Source organism: Lepidochelys kempii, chromosome 5 (genome assembly GCF_965140265.1).
Source record: "Lepidochelys kempii isolate rLepKem1 chromosome 5, rLepKem1.hap2, whole genome shotgun sequence".
NCBI classification, from domain to species: domain Eukaryota; kingdom Metazoa; phylum Chordata; order Testudines; family Cheloniidae; genus Lepidochelys; species Lepidochelys kempii.
In genome coordinates, this window is record NC_133260.1 from 129,603,846 (window position 1) to 129,624,862 (window position 21,017).

General features: G+C 46.0%; 1 protein-coding gene across 12 annotated transcripts in view; it reads left to right on the plus strand.

Annotated features, from left to right (window-relative positions):
• Positions 1–21,017, plus strand: part of LOC140911861 (GPI ethanolamine phosphate transferase 2-like) — a 168,892-nt gene continuing 147,875 nt past the window's right edge. For 8 of the 12 annotated variants that reach the window (XM_073345856.1, XM_073345867.1, XM_073345864.1 and 5 more), the window contains exons 1-3: positions 1–252; positions 4,149–4,354; positions 20,449–20,658. In XM_073345856.1, the coding sequence (XP_073201957.1) occupies positions 75–252; positions 4,149–4,354; positions 20,449–20,658 (594 nt within the window). In that variant the 5' untranslated portion in view covers positions 1–74. The remainder of the gene's footprint in view (positions 253–4,148; positions 4,355–20,448; positions 20,659–21,017) is intronic. The other 4 variants (XM_073345858.1, XM_073345859.1, XM_073345869.1 and 1 more) reach the window with 2 other exon arrangements.

The following is a 21,017-nucleotide window of genomic DNA, read 5'->3' on the forward strand; positions in this document are numbered from 1 at the left end:
GTTCCACCCCCTGCCCCTAAACCGGACGGGCTCGGAGCGCTGCTGTTGCACTGGGGTTACCTCCTAGCTCGAGGATGCGGCTGCGCTCGGGGGTCTTCGCCGCCGGCTGCCTCCTGGTGCAGGCGCTCGGGGTGGGGCTGTTCCTCCGGGGCTTCTTCCCGGTGCCCGTGAGATCCCTGCCCTGGAGAGAGGCCCGCGGGGTTCCGCCCGCTGAGCCGCCCCAGCCCGGCGCAGGTACCCCCCCCATCCCGGGTAACCGCCTCAGCCCCCTCCGTCCCCCGCCCGGCCCAGGTACCCCCCCCATCCCGGGTAACCGCCTCAGCCCACTCCGTCCCCCGCCCGGCCCAGGTACCCCCCCCCATCCCGGGTAACCGCCTCAGCCCCCTCCGTCCCCCGCCCGGCCCAGGTACCCCCCCCATCCCGGGTAACCGCCTCAGCCCCCTCCGTCCCCCGCCCGGCCCAGGTACCCCCCCCATCCCGGGTAACCGCCTCAGCCCCCTCCGTCCCCCGCCCGGCCCAGGTACCCCCCCCATCCCGGGTAACCGCCTCAGCCCCCTCCGTCCCCCGCCCGGCCCAGGTACCCCCCCCATCCCGGGTAACCGCCTCAGCCCCCTCCGTCCCCCGCCCGGCCCAGGTACCCCCCCCATCCCGGGTAACCGCCTCAGCCCCCTCCGTCCCCCGCCCGGCCCAGGTACCCCCCCCATCCCGGGTAACCGCCTCAGCCCCCTCCGTCCCCCGCCCGGCCCAGGTACCCCCCCCATCCCGGTAACCGCCTCAGCCCCCACCGCCCCCTCCGTCCTCCGCCCGGCCCAGGTACCCCCCCCATCCCGGGTAACCGCCTCAGCCCCCACCGCCCCCTCCGTCCCCCGCCCGGCCCAGGTACCCCCCCATCCCGGGTAACCGCCTCAGCCCCCTCCGTCCCCCGCCCGGCCCAGGTACCCCCCCCATCCCGGGTAACCGCCTCAGCCCCCTCCGTCCCCCGCCCGGCCCAGGTACCCCCCCCATCCCGGTAACCGCCTCAGCCCCCACCGCCCCCTCCGTCCTCCGCCCGGCCCAGGTACACCCCCCATCCCGGGTAACCGCCTTAGCCCCCACCGCCCCCTCCGTCCCGCGCCCGGCCCAGGTACCCCCCCCATCCCGGGTAACCGCCTCAGCCCCCTCCGTCCCCCGCCCGGCCCAGGTACCCCCCCCATCCCGGGTAACCGCCTCAGCCCCCACCGCCCCCTCCGTCCCCCGCCCGGCCCAGGTACACCCCCCATCCCGGGTAACCGCCTTAGCCCCCACCGCCTCCTCCGTCCCGCGCCCGGCCCAGGTACACCCCCATCCCGGGTAACCGCCTCAGCCCCCACCGCCCCCTCCGTCCCCCGCCCGGCCCAGGTACCCCCCCCATCCCGGGTAACCGCCTCAGCCCCCTCCGTCCCCCGCCCGGCCCAGGTACCGCCCCCATCACGGGTAACCGCCTCAGCCCCCACCGCCCCCTCCGTCTCCTGCCCGGCCCAGGTACCCCCCCCATCCCGGGTAACCGCCTCAGCCCCCTCCGTCCCCCGCCCGGCCCAGGTACACCCCCCATCCCGGCTAACCGTCCCAGCCCCCACCGTCCCTCGCTCGGCCCAGGTACCAGCCCCCCCCCCCATCCCGGGTAACCGCCATCACCTGGCCCAGGTAACCCCCAGCCCCGGCCCGGGCAATCGCTTCCAGCTCGGCTAACCGACCCCAGCCCCCACCGTCCGTACCGCGTCCCCCCCCATCCCGGGTAACCGCCACCACCTGGCCCAGGTAACCCACCGCCCCCAGCCCCGGCCTGGGTAATCGTTTCCAACTCTGCTAACTGACCCCAGCTCCCACCGTCCTCTCTGTCCTCTGCCCGGCCCAGGTACCCCATCCCGGGTAACCGCCACCACCTGGCCCGGGTAACCCACCGCCCCCAGTCCTGGCCTGGGTAATCGCTTCCAGCTCTGCTAACCGACCCTAGCCCTCTCCGTCCCCCGCCCAACCCAGGTAAACACCCCCCCACACTATTCTCTTCTTCCCCTCTTCGGCCCAGGTAACTCTTTTCCTCCCTCCCATCCGGCTCAGCCCGGGTTATGGTCCTCCCACCCTCCGCCCTCTTCTTCCCCGCCTGGCCCGGTTACCGCCCCCAGCCCTGTCCAGGTAACCAGCCCCAACTGTCCTCTCCTTCCTCTGCTGGGCCCAGCAGCTCTTTTCTCTTTTCCCCTTTCCCCCTCCCCCCAAATCGCTGACTTGGCCCGGCCTGGGTAACCCGCCCCCGCTGTCCTCTCCTTCCCTGGCCTGGGTCAGGTAATTTGCTGGCCCATTCTCCACCTGGCTTGGGTATCCGGCCTGCCCCTTCCCCCAGCTGGCCTAAGTAACCTGGACCTCCCTCCCCTCCCCCATCTCCCGCTTGGCCTGGGTAACCCTTGGTCCCTCCTTCCCCTGCCTGGCCAGGTAATCACCCCTAGCTAGGTATAATTCCCTCCTCTGCCTGCCACTGTCTTACCCGTTCAGTCCTTCCACTATCCTGTCTAGGTAAGCAGCCCATTCCCCCCTTCTTCTTTCTCTGGTCTGGTCCAGTCCAGGTGACTGGTTCCCCCCAACCCTCTTCTTCTTTCTCCTGGCCTTGCCTAGGTAGTCAGTACATCTTCCACTCCGCCTACCCCTGCTTGGCCCACGTAACCAGCCCCTGTCCCACTTCCCAATCCCCAGCCCAGGTAACCTGCATAGGTAACCGTGCCCCCATCCCCTGCCTTGCTGGGCCCTTGCTCACTTTTTCTTCTTGACAAACCTTGTCAGATCTAATTATTGAAAGCAAGAAAATCCTGAGGTGCATCATTAGCATGTGCACATGGAGAGCCTGCCCTCGCTCCTTGCACTATTTTTGTACATGGATCACACTCACCCATGTTCATTTGAGACGTTAATTCCTTTCCATCACAGGCTCCCTATGTTTGCCATGGTCCCTGTACCTTTTATTATAACAGCTCTATTCATATTGTTCTGATTAACAGCTTGACAGCAATTCCATTATTAAATCCTTTTACAGGTGGTTAGAATTTGGCTTTAAAAGCTTGCTTTGGGCTGGAAGCTGCAAAATAAGATCCAGGATCCCAAGTGTTTGGGGGGTTTTTGGTGTATTTGGTTTTATGATTCATGAGAAAGAATAAAGCCAGCAGGAGCTGAGGCACTGGCAGAGGAAAGAAAATAAAGTTTAATTTGATTGGTCCTTTGTCTCCCTATCAGCTGGACAAGAAGTAGCAGTGGTAGCCTGGGCCACAGCTGAGCATGGAGCAAGCTGGGCTCTAATGGCTGCTCTGGGCCAGCCATCAATGAGACCCACCCCACCACCTTAGTCCACCAACCGCCCTATTCCCCAGGGGATAGGATGCCCACCTCCTCCCTGTGCCTCTCTGGAATGGGACTGGACTGCTAGCTCCCCACACGGAGGTGGAAGTGGGGCTGCTGCCACAGCTTTTTGCTTCTGTGAATCTTGACTGCTTTTGTTACGTTGTCCCTGGCTGTGAAGAGTAAGACCGTATGATTAGTACTTGTTTCAGTTGAATCCCTATTTATTTTGTTCTTTACATAACAATATATAAAAGCACAGGCACAAAGGGATTCCAGATAACCATATTTTCTAAATATACGCAACATACAAGGAAGTTGTATATAAAAACTACTAGCTGGCTTCTAAAACATAAAATGCAGTGGTAGCCACTTGAGGGCTCACAAGCCGTTTTACCCCATTTCTATTTACTACATCTAGCACTTCCCCACAATGATGGGCACCACTGCAGGTCAGTGCATTAGTCTGACTTAGGTCCCAATAAAGACCGCGTGGACTGAATCTTTTGATTTCCTGAAGCCAAGGTGGATATGGATAGACATAGGTTCCAGCTGCAGGCGACCTAAAAACAGTATGGTCCTGTCTTGTTTACAATGAAAACCAGAACATGCACAGTCAAATACTGGTACTAGACTGGAATTTCAAATCTTGAAAATGTGGGCTGACTTTCTAACTTTAAATTGCTGTCATTGGCAATTATAACTATTGCAGGAATCTTATGTGAAGTTTGAGAAGTGCTGATCATTTTTGTTGTGGACTCTTAACTTGCATTGATGATCTATACATTTTATGTTTACTTTTATTTTAGGAGTGACTTCTAATTGGACCAAGATTCCATCACCTCTCTTCAAAAAAGTGGTCATTGTGTTGATAGATGCTTTGAGAGATGATTTCGTGTTTGGATCAAAGGGTAAACAGTTCATGCCCTACACTACAGAACTTGTTGAAAAAGGAACATGCCACAGTTTCATTGCTGAAGCAAAGCCACCCACTGTCACCATGCCTCGAATTAAGGTAAGCAGTCCCATTTTGGTGGTTACTCCCGAGTCTCATTGTGTCCTACCCAGTCAGGGATTCAAGTTAACATGACACCTTGTTCTCCTTGCCCTAGTGTCACAGGAGTTGAGAATGGAAAGGAGGTTATCTTCCCATCGCTTACAGCGATACTTGAACGACTGTAGTTGTACCCTTTATAGGCTGAAGAGGAGGATTGGTGCTCTGGAGGGATTCTCCTTTCTATTTGTAAAGTAAAGTTTGAAGTTTATTTTTGAGCATTGGGGGCCAGTCCTACTCCTACTGATTTTAATGCGAGCTCTTCTGTCATTGATTTCAGTGGGAGCAGGATAGGGCACTGCTTGAGTATATTACTCTTTCTAAAGTATTAAGAAAGATTTTTCCTTTCTAATTGATAATTAGGAGAGCTTTTTCTTTAGCTTTAGGAAGGGCCTATAGCTTTGGAGCTGTAGAACCAGAATTTTAGGCCCAAAGGTGCAGGTTGGTGGATTACTATGAAGAGTGTAGCCTTCTTGGCATCAGTTCATTCAGATGCTGATCTAGGTATAGTTACATTCGTGTGGTGGCATGGGTTGTCTTTGGAAACTGAGATATAGTTCGTTGTTTTTGGCATGCTGTTAGCAGCAGAGTCTGTGGTACCTCACCACTTCTTGAAATCCTTACTCATAGATATTAAAACTGAGGAGAGGCAGGTTAGATCTCTCTCTTGCCCCCCAGGTATCTACTTTTGGAGATAGGCTACTGCTCCTATCGCCACTGTCTGGGTCCTGATGGAAAGAATAATTGAAGTCATTGTAACACACTGAATAGTTGACTTCCAATATACTCAATAAATGAGTGAGCAGCACCTTTCTATGATTGTCTGAGGCTGTGGAGGGAGTTAGTATGAGTATTGATAAATGGCCAGTACCCATTGCAAAGAGGAGACAATCATTAGCAGTGCTAGGATCATCTGCGCTGTGTCCTGGTCTGAAGCCAAGATTCTTCAGCATGCAGGATGCCTGAAGATGTCTTGGTTTTTCTGGAGCTTCAGTGTTTCTTGCTAGGAAAGGGAGGCTGAATGTGGGCAATAGTTGGAGAGGTTTGCTCTTCTGAAAGAGGTATTAATTATTTTTCCCAGCACAGGACACAGTGTTTCCTTGCTGGCTTTCACCAGAGAGGGTGTGATGGGAGACACTAGCTCTGTTCGGCAGGAGTGGTGACTTGAATGTTTTTCATATTCTGGGGTTTCATTGTACATGACAGGTCCAAACTCCATCAGAAGTAGCAGAGAGATTAATATTAAATGGTCTAGTTTAGGAAGGTCAGCCTTTGTGAGTTTCTTTCAGATTTAGTTGATCTTTTCTGTAGAATAGGTTGAGAGCTCTTTGCAGTAGTCAGCGCTTGGGTCCAGCAATTGGTTAGTTTGCTGGACAAAATTGTTCTGCCATCCATGATTTTATGGTTTTTATGGACTAGAAGTAATGTTCTTTACTGTGGCAGCATAGTTATGCAAAAAGTCTGTTGCTTGTGGGTGCATTCTGATCGGATTGTGGACACGGGTGTATTTGTGTACTTCAACTGATTTAATCTGGTGGTGAACCACGCCAAGGTGATCATTGGAGCTGATTTGGGGTTAAGCCACTGACAGTTTTTGATGCACGGTGATTGTATTACTCTCCCAGCTTGTTGCCCAGTGGTCTTATAGTTAGGTGATATACTTTCCTATGATGATCTGAAAACATCTAAGATAGTTGGGGATAGAGAAGCCTCTGATCTTTACCTGGCTGACAGGGTTTGTTGGACCAGGAGAGCAGAGTGCTCGGTCCCCAATGTTCACTCCAACTTCGAAGATCAGATTCAGTGTGACTCGTCAGGTAGTCTGAGAGAATTCCCCGATAATCTTGGGGACAGAAGGTTGTGTGCTAGGGAGTTGTGGTTTCTGTTTAAATGTAAGTTACAGTGAGTCATTGAAACTTCAGCCCTATTGTAGGCATGAAGTCTATTACAACTAAATATTAGCTCTCCAATGTCTCTGTGATGTTCTGCTTAAGGTACCCAGAACTGTAAGCTACTGCATTACCCCCAATCAACTTCAGCAGGAGAGAGCGTTTGCTGCTGCTTTGACATGCCACTTCTTCTACCTTGCTAGGCCAAATCTTTCCTTGCAGGTAACTATCAAAGAACTCCAATTCACAAGTTTCCCAGAGACATCTCTCTGCAACGTCCAGTCCCTTTCACTGGGCACTCTTAGAAATTAAGTTTGCTGCCTCCAAAGAGTGCACGGCAGCTTACTAGTTTAGTTGAAGACTCAAAATTCACTTTAATATATGACACTGAGATTTTTTTATAATAAAACCAGAATAAGCTTTTTAAAAAAGAACAGAGTGATAAGTAGAATAAATAAGTAGAATAAGTGATAAGTAAGAATAAAAGAAACAAATGTGGTTACAAGTAAAACAAAATAAGTCACATTTTCTGGTGACTAAAACTTAATTTCAGCAAGTTACTATCTTTGTGTAAACAGATTTCTAACCTATATTACTTGAGGTCTGCTTCAGACTCCCAGGATCTGAAATGGATAAAGACCTTTTTAATATTTTTAATGAAATAAATTTCTGGGAACTGTGTGATCTTGGAGAATGTTAATTTCTCAGATATAGATTGGAGGGCAAGCACTACTAATAATGGTAGGGCCCAGATATTCCTGGATGTGATAGCTGACAGATTCTTCACCAAATCAAAAAGAGGTAATTTTGTTTTGGTAAGTAGCAAGGACCTCACAGAAGAACTGGTTGTAGAGGACAACCTTGATTGGAGTGATCATGAGTTAGTTCAGGTTCAGCTAAGGATAAACAAAATAGGTCAGTAACTGGGGTCCTTGATTTCAAAAGGGCAACTTAAAAAAATTAAGGGAATTACTTAGGGAAGTGGACTGAACTGAACAACTCAAAGATCTGAATGTGGAGCAGGCTTGGAATTACTTTAAGTCAAAGTTACAGAAACTATCTGGAGCCTGCATCCCAAGCAAGGGGATAGATAAAAAATTGTAGGGAAGGGTTGCAGATCAAATTGGATGAATAAGCATGTCAGACAAGTTACCAAGAGAAGGCAAAAAGCTTACAAGGATTTGAAGGGATGGTTCAGCATGGAATGCTGCCTTCTGGAGGTCAGAAAGTCCTCTTGGATGATCTTGAAAACTGGAGTAATAGAAATGGGATGAAACTTAATAGTGCAAAGTCATGCATTTAGGGACTAACAAGAATTTTTGCTGTAAGCTGGGGAGATATCAGTTGGAAGCAACAGAGGAAAAAGACCTGGGTGTATTGGTTGATCACAGAATAACTCTGAATTGCCAGTGTGATGCGGCTATGAAAAAGGCTAATATAATCCTCGGATGCATCAGATGAGGTATTGCCAGTAGAGATAAGGAGGTGATATTACCGACATACAAGGTACTGGTGAGACCTCATGTGGAATTATGGGTTCAATTCTGGTTTCCCGTGTTTAAGAAAGATGAATTCTAACTGGAACATGTGCAGAGAGGGACTACTAGGATGATCGGAGGAATGGAGAACCTACATTATTGCAGGAGATTTAAGAAGCTTGGCTTGTTTAGTCTAACAAAACAAAGGCTGAGGGGGAGATATGATTGGTGTCGATAAATAAAGAGGGATAAATACCAGGGAAAGAGAGCAATTATTTAAGGGCCAATGTTGGCACTGGTACAAATAACTATAAACTGGCCATCAACAAGTTTAGGCTTTAAATTAGATGCAGGTTTCTAGGCAGCAGAGGAGTGAAGTTCTGGAACAGTCTTCCAAGGGTAGTGGAGGCAAAAAAATCTAACTTGTTTCAAGACTGGAGGGGATGGTATTGTCCGTGATGACTTTTAAAAAATATCTGCAACCTTCGGAGATGGGACGCTGGATGGGGAGGGCTCTGACTTGCATCTGAAAATTCTTTCCCAGGTGTGTGGCCCAGATGCTCAGGGTCTAACTGATCACCATATTTAGAGTCAGATTCTCCCCCAGGTCAGATGGGCAGAGACTCTGGGTTTTTTTGCCTTCCTCTACAACTTGGGACATGGGTCACTTGCTGACTTGCGAACTAGAATAAATGGTGGATTCTCTGTAACTTCAAGTCTTTAAACCAAGATTTGAGGACTTTAGGACCTCAGCCAGAGGTTAAGGGTCTGTTACAGGAGTGGGTGGGTAAGGTTCTCTGGCCTGCGATGTGCAAGATGTCAGACTAGATGATCATGATGGTTCCTTCTCACTTTAAAGTCTGGGTCAGTTTCCTGCTTTTCTTTCCTTCCAGGCCAATAGGATCTGGCTTTCATAGGCTCACAGGGCACTGAACCCTGAGTCACTTCAGTGATGGATAACTAAAATGTCTTTGTTCCTGCTTATATTAGTTAGTTGTCTCTGTTTAAAGAGCCATGAAGATTTCCTTGAGTGCAGATTTGGTCCCATGGTGTGATTGTTAAGCAGTCTTCTCCCCTGCTTGTTTAGCTTGATGGCTTTGTTTACCTTTATATATAAATGTGCATGCATTGTCCTCTGCCTGTGATTACACTGATTAGAAAAGTGCACATTCCTTGGTCTAGGGCAGGCTGGTCTTATGTGCTTCCTGCTAAACACATTTTAGAAATCTATTTCCAGCGCACATCTCAAACTCTTTCTATACAGGTTTCAGAGTAACAGCCGTGTTAGTCTGTATTCGCAAAAAGAAAAGGAGTACTTGTGGCACCTTAGAGACTAACCAATTTATTTGAGCATGAGCTTTCGTGAGCTACAGCTCACTTCATCGGATGCATACCGTGGAAACTGCAGCAGACTTTATATATACACAGAGAATATGAAACAATACCTCCTCCCACCCCACTGTCCTGCTGGTAATAGCTTATCTAAAGTGATCATCAGGTGGGCCATTTCCAGCACAAATCCAGGTTTTCTCACCCTCCACCCCCCCCACACACAAATTCACTCTCCTGCTGGTGATAGCCCATCCAAAGTGACAATTCTTTACACAATGTGCATGATAATCAAGTTGGGCTATTTCCTGCACAAATCCAGGTTTTCTCACATCCCCCCCACCCCCATACACACACAAACTCACTCTCCTGCTGGTAATAGCTCATCCAAACTGACCACTCTCCAAGTTTAAATCCAAGTTAAACCAGAACATCTGGGGGGGGGGGGTAGGAAAAAACAAGAGGAAACAGGCTACCTTGCATAATGACTTAGCCACTCCCAGTCTCTATTTAAGCCTAAATTAATAGTATCCAATTTGCAAATGAATTCCAATTCAGCAGTTTCTCGCTGGAGTCTGGATTTGAAGTTTTTTTGTTTTAAGATAGCGACCTTCATGTCTGTGATTGCGTGACCAGAGAGATTGAAGTGTTCTCCGACTGGTTTATGAATGTTATAATTCTTGACATCTGATTTGTGTCCATTTATTCTTTTATGTAGAGACTGTCCAGTTTGACCAATGTACATGGCAGAGGGGCATTGCTGGCACATGATGGCATAGATCACATTGGTGGATGTGCAGGTGAACGAGCCTCTGATAGTTTGGCTGATGTTATTAGGCCCTGTGATGGTGTCCCCTGAATAGATATGTGGGCACAATTGGCAACGGGCTTTGTTGCAAGGATAAGTTCCTGGGTTAGTGGTTCTGTTGTGTGGTATGTGGTTGTTGGTGAGTATTTGCTTCAGGTTGCGGGGCTGTCTGTAGGCAAGGACTGGCCTGTCTCCCAAGATTTGTGAGAGTGTTGGGTCATCCTTTAGGATAGGTTGTAGATCCTTAATAATGCGTTGGAGGGGTTTTAGTTGGGGGCTGAAGGTGACGGCTAGTGGCGTTCTGTTATTTTCTTTGTTAGGCCTGTCCTGTAGTAGGTAACTTCTGGGAACTCTTCTGGCTCTATCAATCTGTTTCTTTACTTCTGCAGGTGGGTATTGTAGTTGTAAGAAAGCTTGACAGAGATCTTGTAGGTGTTTGTCTCTGTCTGAGGGGTTGGAGCAAATGCGGTTGTATCGCAGAGCTTGGCTGTAGACGATGGATCGTGTGGTGTGGTCAGGGTGAAAGCTGGAGGCATGCAGGTAGGAATAGCGGTCAGTAGGTTTCCGGTATAGGGTGGTGTTTATGTGACCATTGTTTATTAGCACTGTAGTGTCCAGGAAGTGGATCTCTTGTGTGGACTGGACCAGGCTGAGGTTGGTGGTGGGATGGAAATTGTTGAAATCATGGTGGAATTCCTCAAGGGCTTCTTTTCCATGGGTCCAGATGATGAAGATGTCATCAATATAGCGCAAGTAGAGTAGGGGCTTTAGGGGACGAGAGCTGAGGAAGCGTTGTTCTAAGTCAGCCATAAAAATGTTGGCATACTGTGGGGCCATGCGGGTACCTATAGCAGTGCCGCTGATCTGAAGGTATACATTGTCCCCAAATGTAAAATAGTTATGGGTAAGGACAAAGTCACAAAGTTCAAATCCGCACAGACACACCTCTGGAACCCCGACCTGGGATATTCTATCTACTACCCAAGATCCATAAACCTGGAAATCCTGGGCGCCCCATCATCTCAGGCATTGGCACCCTGACAGCAGGATTGTCTGGCTATGTAGACTCCCTCCTCAGGCCCTACGCTACCAGCACTCCCAGCTACCTTCGAGACACCACTGACTTCCTGAGGAAACTTCAATCCATCGGTGATCTTCCTGATAACACCATCCTGGCCACTATGGATGTAGAAGCCCTCTACACCAACATTCCACACAAAGATGGACTACAAGCCGTCAAGAACACTATCCCCGATAATGTCACGGCTAACCTGGTGGCTGAACTTTGTGACTTTGTCCTTACCCATAACTATTTCACATTTGGGGACAATGTATACCTTCAGATCAGCGGCACTGCTATGGGTACCTTTAAATCTTTAAGTCAGAGTTCAAGCATTTCTTTGTATTAGATAAAAATGTGTTTGAGAGTCGTGTAAGCTTTATGTACTTAACTATTCATTTCTTTGCTCTTAGTGCTTAGATTATGTAAATAATCTGGTAAGAAACTACTCTATAGTCACTTAGGATCCATAACTGTCTTTTGAAACCAAGATTATTTTTTTGAATAATATGACTTTAAAATGTCTCTCCAATACTTTGGTTGCATGATTGGAATGTTTGCTATATAGAAGCTTTGTTTCAAAGAACAAAAGTTAAAATTAAACAGAATAAATATTACTGGAGGAGGGAACAACTTCTCAAGTTTCTTTCCCAGCTGGGTTGTTGAAATTCCTTGTTCTTAAAATTCCATGGCAGTTGTGGAATTAGGGTCTGTCTTCTTCTCTAGAATCAAATGTTTAATTAAAAAATGAAAAAGCTTGCATCCCTTCTAGTTGCATAGCTAGATAGATAGTTCTCATGCTGTCTATGCAGCATAGATGCCACAGAATGCATTACAGGGCCCCATTTTGTTCTGTCCTGAACCAAACCTGGTGTATTACAAGGTAGAATGCCTGCTAGGGACAGGTATCTGTTGCTGTCCAACCATCATATTTTAGGTCTTCTGGGGATACATTTGTATGTCTTTTCCATCCTGCTTTCATTCGATTCAAGTCAAAGATGATTCTCATGGGGAAGATTGGTAGGCATTCGGAGAAATTGACCATACTACCTTAGAGAGCATTGGGTGACTGTTTGTTTGAGAGAGCGGGACCTAATTAGTTAGAAGATGGTTCTCTTCATTTGGCTTGAATTTGAACCATTTTATGTTTTCAGTCTCTCAGAGTTGGTTCATTTGAGTGGCGTCCAATATCTCTTCAATCTAAACAGTGAGGGGCCATGTTTCAGTCCCACAGGTCAGAATTCAGACCACCAAAGCATTGTATATCCTCAGCATCTTTTCTCTACTGATCAAGATGTTTGGTTTGCAAGACGTTCTTCATGAAGTGTCCCATTACTGACAATGCTTTTGCAGTGTAAGTTTCAAGTTCTTTTGCTGCCCATGTTATCCAAAACAGAGCCCAGATAGGTGAAATTGCTGACAATCTGTACTGGGTGGTCATCCACTAAATGCTAGAGCCCACAGCCTGTTCAAAGTTGCCAGCTAGAATAATTTTGTTTTCGCCCCAATTAATTTTCAGGCTGACTTTTTTGCAAGTGAACTTTCTAGGGGTTTAGATACTGCAATCAGCTTGTCCACTGATTCAACAACTAATGCTGTGTTGTAGACAAAATTTGTGTCAGTGAGGTTCTTGTATTTTAGGCTGTTACGAATGGCCCTTCCTCCAGAGCAATTCAGTCAAGTTCGAGAGAGACAAGGTGGCTTTAATAATTTGTTGAAAACTACAGTAGGACCTAAATACACAATCTTAGGCTACAATTATAGTGAGTAAGTAAAATCTCACTTCCTGCCAGGTGGCGTGGCAAGGCGTACGAGCTGTGGTCAGATGAATCTGTTTCTCTGTCTAGAGTCTGTCACCACTTCACCACACCCCACAGAGAAGCTTTTAACACAGTTGTGTATATATGTCATGCGCCCTATGACAGGAATATACACCGCATGTCCAGACATGCCCCAATCATGGCTCCCCCTACTGCTGGAAAACCTGAAACACATACTAAAAAAATAACATTAAAAACAAGAAAGGATAAAGGTGCCTCACCACAGGGAAACAGGAGTGTCTCAGGGTGTGGCCTGTTTTCGGGGCTCTCCAGTCTCCTAACAATGCGTATGCCTGAATGACATTTACTTAGTGTGTGGTCAAGCTCATAGTCTATGATGGCATTGAAGAGTTCTGGGGCAGTGACATATCCTTGTTGAACATCTGACCTAATTTGCAAGAAGGTGATTTTTTTTCTCATTTACAAGAACACAGCCTGAGGAGTTGTCATTATAAGAGATGGAACGTTCTTCAATACTTGTCAGAGAGGCCTGCGAGTTTAAAGGTCAGCCAGAGTGATTCCCTGTCAGAGTCAAACTCTGCCTTGATATCCACAAATACAATGTGAATGGGGTGCTTGAATTCTCTTCTTTTCTCAACAAGCTGTCATGCTGTGAAATTTGTTCCGTCATGGAACAGCCAAGAGTAAAGCCAGCTTGTTGTCGTCTTCTCTTGCTCCCTTAATATATCAGCAACTTGGGCCAACGAGACCAAAGTAAAAACTTTCCCAGCGATGGAAAGAAGAGTTAATGCCATAATAGTTAAAACAATCTTTCCACAGCAGTAAAATAATGCCTTTTTGCTGTTGGGCAGGACTGACTCTGGTCCCCGGATAACATTGGATGGCATTTGGAGCCACAAAAGAACAGCTGGCTCAGATTCTTGCTGCCCTATTTCTATTAAGCTTCTTTATGGGTTGTGATGGTGTATGATTGAAATATGACCATGTGTATCATTGATAATTGCCACTGTTAGACAATTTCAGCAAAACTTTTGTACAAAGTACATCATGTAAGGCAGGGGTGGGCAAACTTTTTGGCCCGAGGGCTAGATCTAGGAATAGAAATTGTATGGCGGGCCATGAATGCTCACAAAATTGGGGTTGGGGTGCAGGAGGGGGTGAGAGCTCTGGTTGGGGGTGCAGGCTCCGTGGTGGGGCTGAGGATGAGGAGTTTGGGATGTAGGAGGACCCTCTGGGTTGGGACCGAGGGGTTCGGAGGGGGATCAGGGCTGGGGTAGGGGTGTGGGAAGGGGTGCAGGCTCTGGGGTGGGGCTGGGGATGAGGGGTTTGGGGTGAAGGAGAGTGCTCTGGGCTGGGATCAAGGAATTTGGAGGGCAGGAGGGGGATCAGGGCTGGAGCAGGGGTCTGGGGCATGGGGAGAGGCTCAGGGGTGCAGGCTCCAAGCGGTGCTTACCTCAAGCGGCTCCCAGAAGCAGCGGGATGTCCCTTCTCTGGCTCCTATGTGGAGGTGCAGCCAGGCTGCTCTGCACTCTGCCTCGTCCGCAGGCACCGCCCCTGCAACTCCCATTGGAGTGCTGGAGGGGGCCACTAGAGCATGGCCATTGGAGCATATAGAGCAGGAGCGTGTAGGAACCAGAGTAGGGCCATGCCCTGGCTTCCGGGAGCCGCGTGGTGCAGCCCCTGACCCTGTGACCTGGTTGAGCGCCAGAGCGGGGGAAGACCCAGACCCCACTCCCCAGTGGGAGCTCGTGGGCTGGCTTAAAATGGCTCTCAGGCCAGATCTGTCCCTCAGGCCGTAGTTTGCTCACCCTGATGTAAGGTGTCAATGGAAAAGTTATGATTCGCTAAAGGCGATTTATCCTGCTGAAATCCATGTATCACTGTATCTGAAGTTATGAATATTGGCTATATATATATCTGCATCCCAGATGTTTGTTTGTGGGGTAACACCCACCAGGTAAAATCTACATTGAAGCCAGACAGCTTTGTGTTGATGGCCCTTCAAAGGCAATTGACTCTCACAATGGGCCATAGAAGAAACTCATCCTGCCTAGTGAGCCTTTCTGTGGATGCCCCAGCCAGAATATGGGTAATGGCTGCCCCTGTGAGTCAGCAAGCCATGTAAGGGAATGTGACTTGCTCATGTGACCCTGGACTTCATCTTGTGCCAATAGTTTCCCACAAACTGAAACTGTGAGCTTTGTTTGGGTCAGTAAATTTTCATCTGTGATGGGTTAGTCCCCCTTTCTGGGATGCCACCTGATGTCCTGGGATTTCACTGAATCTGCCTGCTCCACTAGTGTTGCTGAATTAAGCTCTCTGGCTGCTGGCAGCACACACACTCAGGTAGGGACGCACCAGCTGTAGAATCTCAGAGGCTGCAAGCAGTTCTCCATGAGAAGACTCAGCTTGAAAATGGCCCAGCACACAAATGAAGCTCCCCTCTGGAAAGTACACCTAAAATAATAAAGTCTTGCGCTGTAGAGAAATCTATACAATGTAAACTCATAAATTTGTCCCTTCTCTCAATCTGGAGGACGGTATGCACAACTTCTCACCCTCACCCCCACCCCCGAGTTATAAATTGCACAAACTGGGTTTAATAATAAACAAATACAAGTTTATTAACTATAAAAGGCAGATTAAGTGATTATAAGTGATAGCAAACAGAACAAAGCAGATTACCAAGCAAATAAAACAAAACACGCATACTAAGCTTAAGATTTTAGAGACTAGTTTCAAGAAGTAATTTCTTTTCCTAAATGTTGTTTTAGGAAGTTGCAGAGTTTCTGTAGCTTAGAGTTCCAGGTATTTCTCTTTACAGACTAGACTCCTCTGTCTCAATCTGAAGTCAGCCCTTGCCTTTCCCACAGCTCAGTCTGTTTTCTTGGGCAGGAAGGCAATGGAGAAGAGTCCTGTTTACCTTACTCCCCAGCCTTAAATAAGATTTACATAAGGCGGGAATCTTTTGTTTCCCAGTTTTGACCTCCCTCCTCTTTTAGTGGAAAATTACTAGAAGTCCAAGATGGTGTTTAGTACTAGGTGATAGGATCACCTGACCTAGTAGTGTCACAGCTATGTCCCAGGACGCCTCTCAGGAAGGAGAGAGATTCGTATCTTCAAAGTCTTATTGTTTCTTCCTAATTGCCCATCAAGGCTGATGGCCTGTTGTCTTGTGGGGAGGGGATGTTCCCCAAGTACACACCCAATTGTAATTGTTACCTAGTCAATATTCGTAACTTTAGATGCAGAAATGATACATACATACAAATTGGATAATCACATTCAGTAAATTATAACTTTTCCAATGACACCTTACAAGACCCATCTTGCATAAAATATCTGTTATGCCATATTCATATAATAAGCATATTTCCATAAGAATACGGGGTGTAACATCACACCATCCATATGGCAAAGGCTATGAAAGACCCTGGAAATATCTCCATCTTGTCTGTTTTGTGCTCTGGACTGTGGATTTACAACTGAAAAGAGCATATTGATTATGATCTGAGAACTTCTAAAAGATGGGAAGGTCATCAGAGACTTTACAAGCCAGCAGTCTGTAACTTCATTGCTACAAACTCTGAATGAATGACCTTTCGCATCAGTAAGGTTGTGCAAATGTTTATATAAGGAGGTGATGTTCCTGGCTGAAGCTTCTAGAGTGCGATAACCTTGGCTTCCATAAAAGCTTTGCAGACAGTGTGAGTGGCTTTGTTGCTGTGATGCGTAGCCAGAAAGGGTTTAAGCAGCTTGCAGGCTAATTGACCCAGAGACAACCATTAGAGATGTTAGAAAAGAGTGTGAATGGTAATTAGGCTACGCCATGTTAGATAAGCTAGAACTTTGAAGTGCAACCTGTATTGTTAGAGAACTGGAGGGGATACTAATTGTATGTATGTGCTTATTTCTTGTTAAATGTTAGCCATGTAAACAGACATTTTTGTCTGTCACTATAGCTATTGATTCAGAGATCAAAAGGGAATATTAATATTTAAATTGTGAATCTAGGATATCGCTCTGTTAGTCTCTCTTTGAAATGTATAGCAAATCACCTGAGACTGTTGGAAAGCGGGCAATTGCCTTATGTTAATCTGTGTAGATAATTATCGGCGTTGCTTAGGAAATGGGTCCTCTTCAAAGTCCCCATGAGTGCCTATTGTTCGCCTAAGGACTCCAAGCTGTCACAAGAAGGCCTGAAAATGTATAAAGATGCCTTGGGTCCCAATCCTTTTTATCTCAGATCTGCTTGATGCTTCATGCAGGGGAAGCTTAAGACCAAGATTGAGATCTCCAGTTCTAATCTTGAATCACCCTGAATGTGAACATAGGACTATAACCTATGGACTATTTCTGAAATAACTTTGCAACTACAAAGCTCACCATCTCCACTATGAATCTAATCTCAAGAACTGTACTCCTGTCTATATGTATATTGATCTTTTAACCAGTAGTCTCTTTTCTTTTTTTTTTAATAAATTTTAGTTTAGTTAATAAGAATTGGCTGTCAGCATGTGTTTGGGTAAAATCTGAAATATTCATTAACCTGGGAGGTAAAGTGTCCGATCCTTTGGGATTGGTAGAACGTTTTTATGTGATGAATAAGATTTTCAGTAATCGTTATCCTATTTGACTTGGGTGTCTGGGTGGACGCCTAAGGCTGGGTTACTTTAAGGGACTGTGTTGTTGGTTTCTTGGTAACCAGTGAGGTATTATAGAAGCTGTTCTGTGCTGGCTTGGTAAATCTAAATATTGGAATATCCACCAGCTTTGGGGATTGTCTTCCCCATTCTTTGCAGTTCACCCTAATTGAGTGACATCAGTTGGCACCCCTGGGACTCCGGTCATGGTTGCGAACACAATTTGGATTACAATATGACCATATCTCTTCTCAAAGAAGCAATGTGATGTTGTTCAATGATGGTTAAGGTAACAGAAATCCAGGGCTGCGTGGCTCTCTTTTTGGGACTGGTGATGACCATAGCAGCATCTGTTATCTGGATCTGAAGCTTGTACGGGTGAATTAAGCATCAGTATATTCTAGCTGGGTCTCAAACTTGTTCAATTTCAACTGCATAGTGATTATTCATTTTTAGGTTAGATAATTTGAATTTTGGTAACCAAATTGCTTTGCCTACACTTTTTACTCTAAAATGGAAATTTGCAGAGAAGAAATTGTTTGGTGTTGCTGAGCTCAGCAGACCAGTAAGTCTGCAAAACTAACCAACAATATTATAGAATGTAATATAAAGAAAATGGTAGGATCCTAGAATTTCATTCATAGTAAAACTCTTAATCACGTGAATTTTTCCCTCCTGTTTCATGCTATTTGTACACAAACCTGGAGGCTGTCTTAAATTATTTCATCTCAGATACAAAGTTTGAGTACACTTAACATCAAAGAATCCCACTGCCTCTGCCCAGATAACTATAGCTTTATAAAAGATGCAAACATAAAGAAAACAACATTGCAAGATACAGCAGCTTCTTAGCCAAACATGCATTGTTAATTGTACACCATTATTTCTGTTCTCAGAATGGAAAAATAAATGCAATCAAATAATTCAGTACATAAATAGTCTTCTGTACCTATCTTGGAGTCCTTGGTGAGGGCTGTACTTTTCTCTGCTTTGGCTAACAGTCTGATATTTTTAGACCAGCAGAGGCATAAACAATACTTTATCTCTGTAAACACTTACTTCCATGAAAACAAGAAGGCTTCTGCCTCCTTGGGCTGAAACTTTCTCACTTTGCAAATTTTTTTTGGCAGCTGTCTATGGGCTGATGTTTGAAAACAACTGTGCCCGCTCAAATATTTATTTTTAGGCTGTTCTTTAGAAACTCTTGCCATCCATGATTAATACACCCTTCCCTTATTCCTAAATTTTGTTCCCTCTTTTGAGAACTTTTGTTTTTAGTTGAGTCATCCTTAACATTTGGTAAGGTTCCACAAAATCGGTTAAATCAGGAATCTTTTTTGTTGCTACTCAGAGCACAGTATGTGAATATTCCTGTCCCTAATTGAGGCCAAGAGCTTAGTAGGATTTTTTTAAAATGACGTTGTTATGGATTGTAAATTTTTTATCCTTACATAATGTAAGTGTAGAAGCTTTTACTATGGGCTGTGTCCGTGTGGGCTTAAACGCAACTACTGCCTGGGCTTTCCCGTATGGGAAAACAATCCATTATGGGATTTCTTGTACCTTCATGTAAGCCAATTAGCACTGGCTAATGTCAGAGACAGGGTACAGGACTGCCTCTGGTGTGGCAGTTTGTTGTGATGCTGAACCAGCAGTTAAGGAACCAGTAGGCTGGTTGACCTGAAAGTAACCCTTAGGAGGACATATTAGAAGAGTATGGAAATGGTAAACAGGGCCATTGCTTGTAGATAGATAACAGGGCCATGTTATATAGACTAGAGTCCTAGGTATGTAGGTCTGTATTGTTAGAGGATTAAAAGTAGATACTTCTTGTATTTGTCTGTGTTTACCGATATCTTGTTAAACTTTTAACAATGTGGTCTAATTAGCTTGTGGGTGCTAGATTTCTGTTCCTGCCTATAATGTTGCATTACTGTATTCTGTTGATTCGGAGATCAAAAACTATCTCATTTAGATGAGACTTGTGGTGTAATATTGCCTTAATTTCTGATTGAAATTTGTGATTCTGCATAATAAAACTACCTGTGAATTGTTTGAATGATTAATTGCCTTATGCTAATGAATGCAACTAGTTACCAGTGTATGCCTCGGAAACAAAGATTAGCTTCAGAGCAACAGTGTACATTACCTATTCTTCATCAAGGAAGGCCTGCTGTAATCATTTGCTGCCAACAGGCTTATCCACTGAGCTTCAAGCTATAAAGGAAGTTTCAGGCCTGAACCTTGCTGTCTTGGATCTGCTTAAACTTTGACAGGGAAAGTCTAAACCTGTAAAACTGAGGGCTCTAGTCTGCTCTGGATTAACCCTGCAATTTTTGTGGAAGAATTTGAACAAACTCTGCATATGGACTGCCTATTGGACTATAACCTTTTAAACTGATTCCAAAAGGATTTTTACAGATCAGCAGCCTCACCATCTCTGCTATGAAACTGACCTAAGGACTTTACTCGTATCTGTATGTATAATGATCTTTAACCATAGAAACTTTTTTTTTCTTTTCGTTATTAATAAATCTTAGATTTAGTTGATAAGGATTGGCAGTAAGTTCTGAAATATTCATTGACCTGATGGGTAATGTGTCTGGGTCTCTTGGGGCTGGTAGAACTTTACATATGGTGAATAAAGTTTAACCCTCACTATATTAGACTTGGCTGTCTGGGTGGGAGCCAAAGGCTGGATTGCTTAAAGTGAACTGTGTTTCGGCTTCTTGGTAACCAGGAAAGCATGAAGCTGTTTGGTCATTAGCTTGGTGAAACCTAATTATAGATTAAACCACCAATTGTGGGGATCGTCTGCCCTATTCTTTGCGGTTTGCCCTGAATCAGCATTTTCAGTATAGCTCCAGTGACTACAGTGAGAGACAGGATACTGGACTCTGGTATGGCAATTCGTGGGTTAATTCATTTATTAGGCTTTGACATTGTAAGCCTGATTCTCTCTCCTCCTCCCCCCCCCCCCCCCCCGCCAGGCCACTGTTAATTTACCTCATTATTTTTCACACAAGTGTCAAATACTACCTTAGCTTCTGCTGTTTACTTTATCTAGGCTTTGATGACTGGTAGCATACCTGGCTTCATTGATGTTATCATGAACCTTAATTCTCCAGCACTCTTGGAAGACAACCTGATATGGCAGGCAAAAACAGCTGGGAAAAGAATAGTCTTTTATGGTGACGACACTTGGGTTAAACTGTTTCCAAAGCATTTTGTGGAATATGATGGAACAACATCATTTTTTGTGTCAGATTATACTGAGGTAAGAAGCTTTTACGTATGAGCACACACATTTTTCAAACCTTTAGTGAATACTTCCATCTCAAAAAACATTGGCCATGTTTTGGAGTATGCAAGACATTGGCTACTAATTGAAAACTGGATTGATACACCCTATTTTAAAAAAAGTATTCACAGTATGAAACTAGGGATTTTGCTGTTCCCATGAATTTCATGTGGAAGGTCCTTGGATACGATAATAATGGGGGAGCAATAGAAAACCCTTAATATAGCTGCATGCTCATTTTAAAAAACAGCTATTCCAGGCCTAATTAATTGAAAAAGATTAAGCATGTGCCATTTCGTTTGTCCATTAATGTGCAGGAGGTCTGTGAATAACTC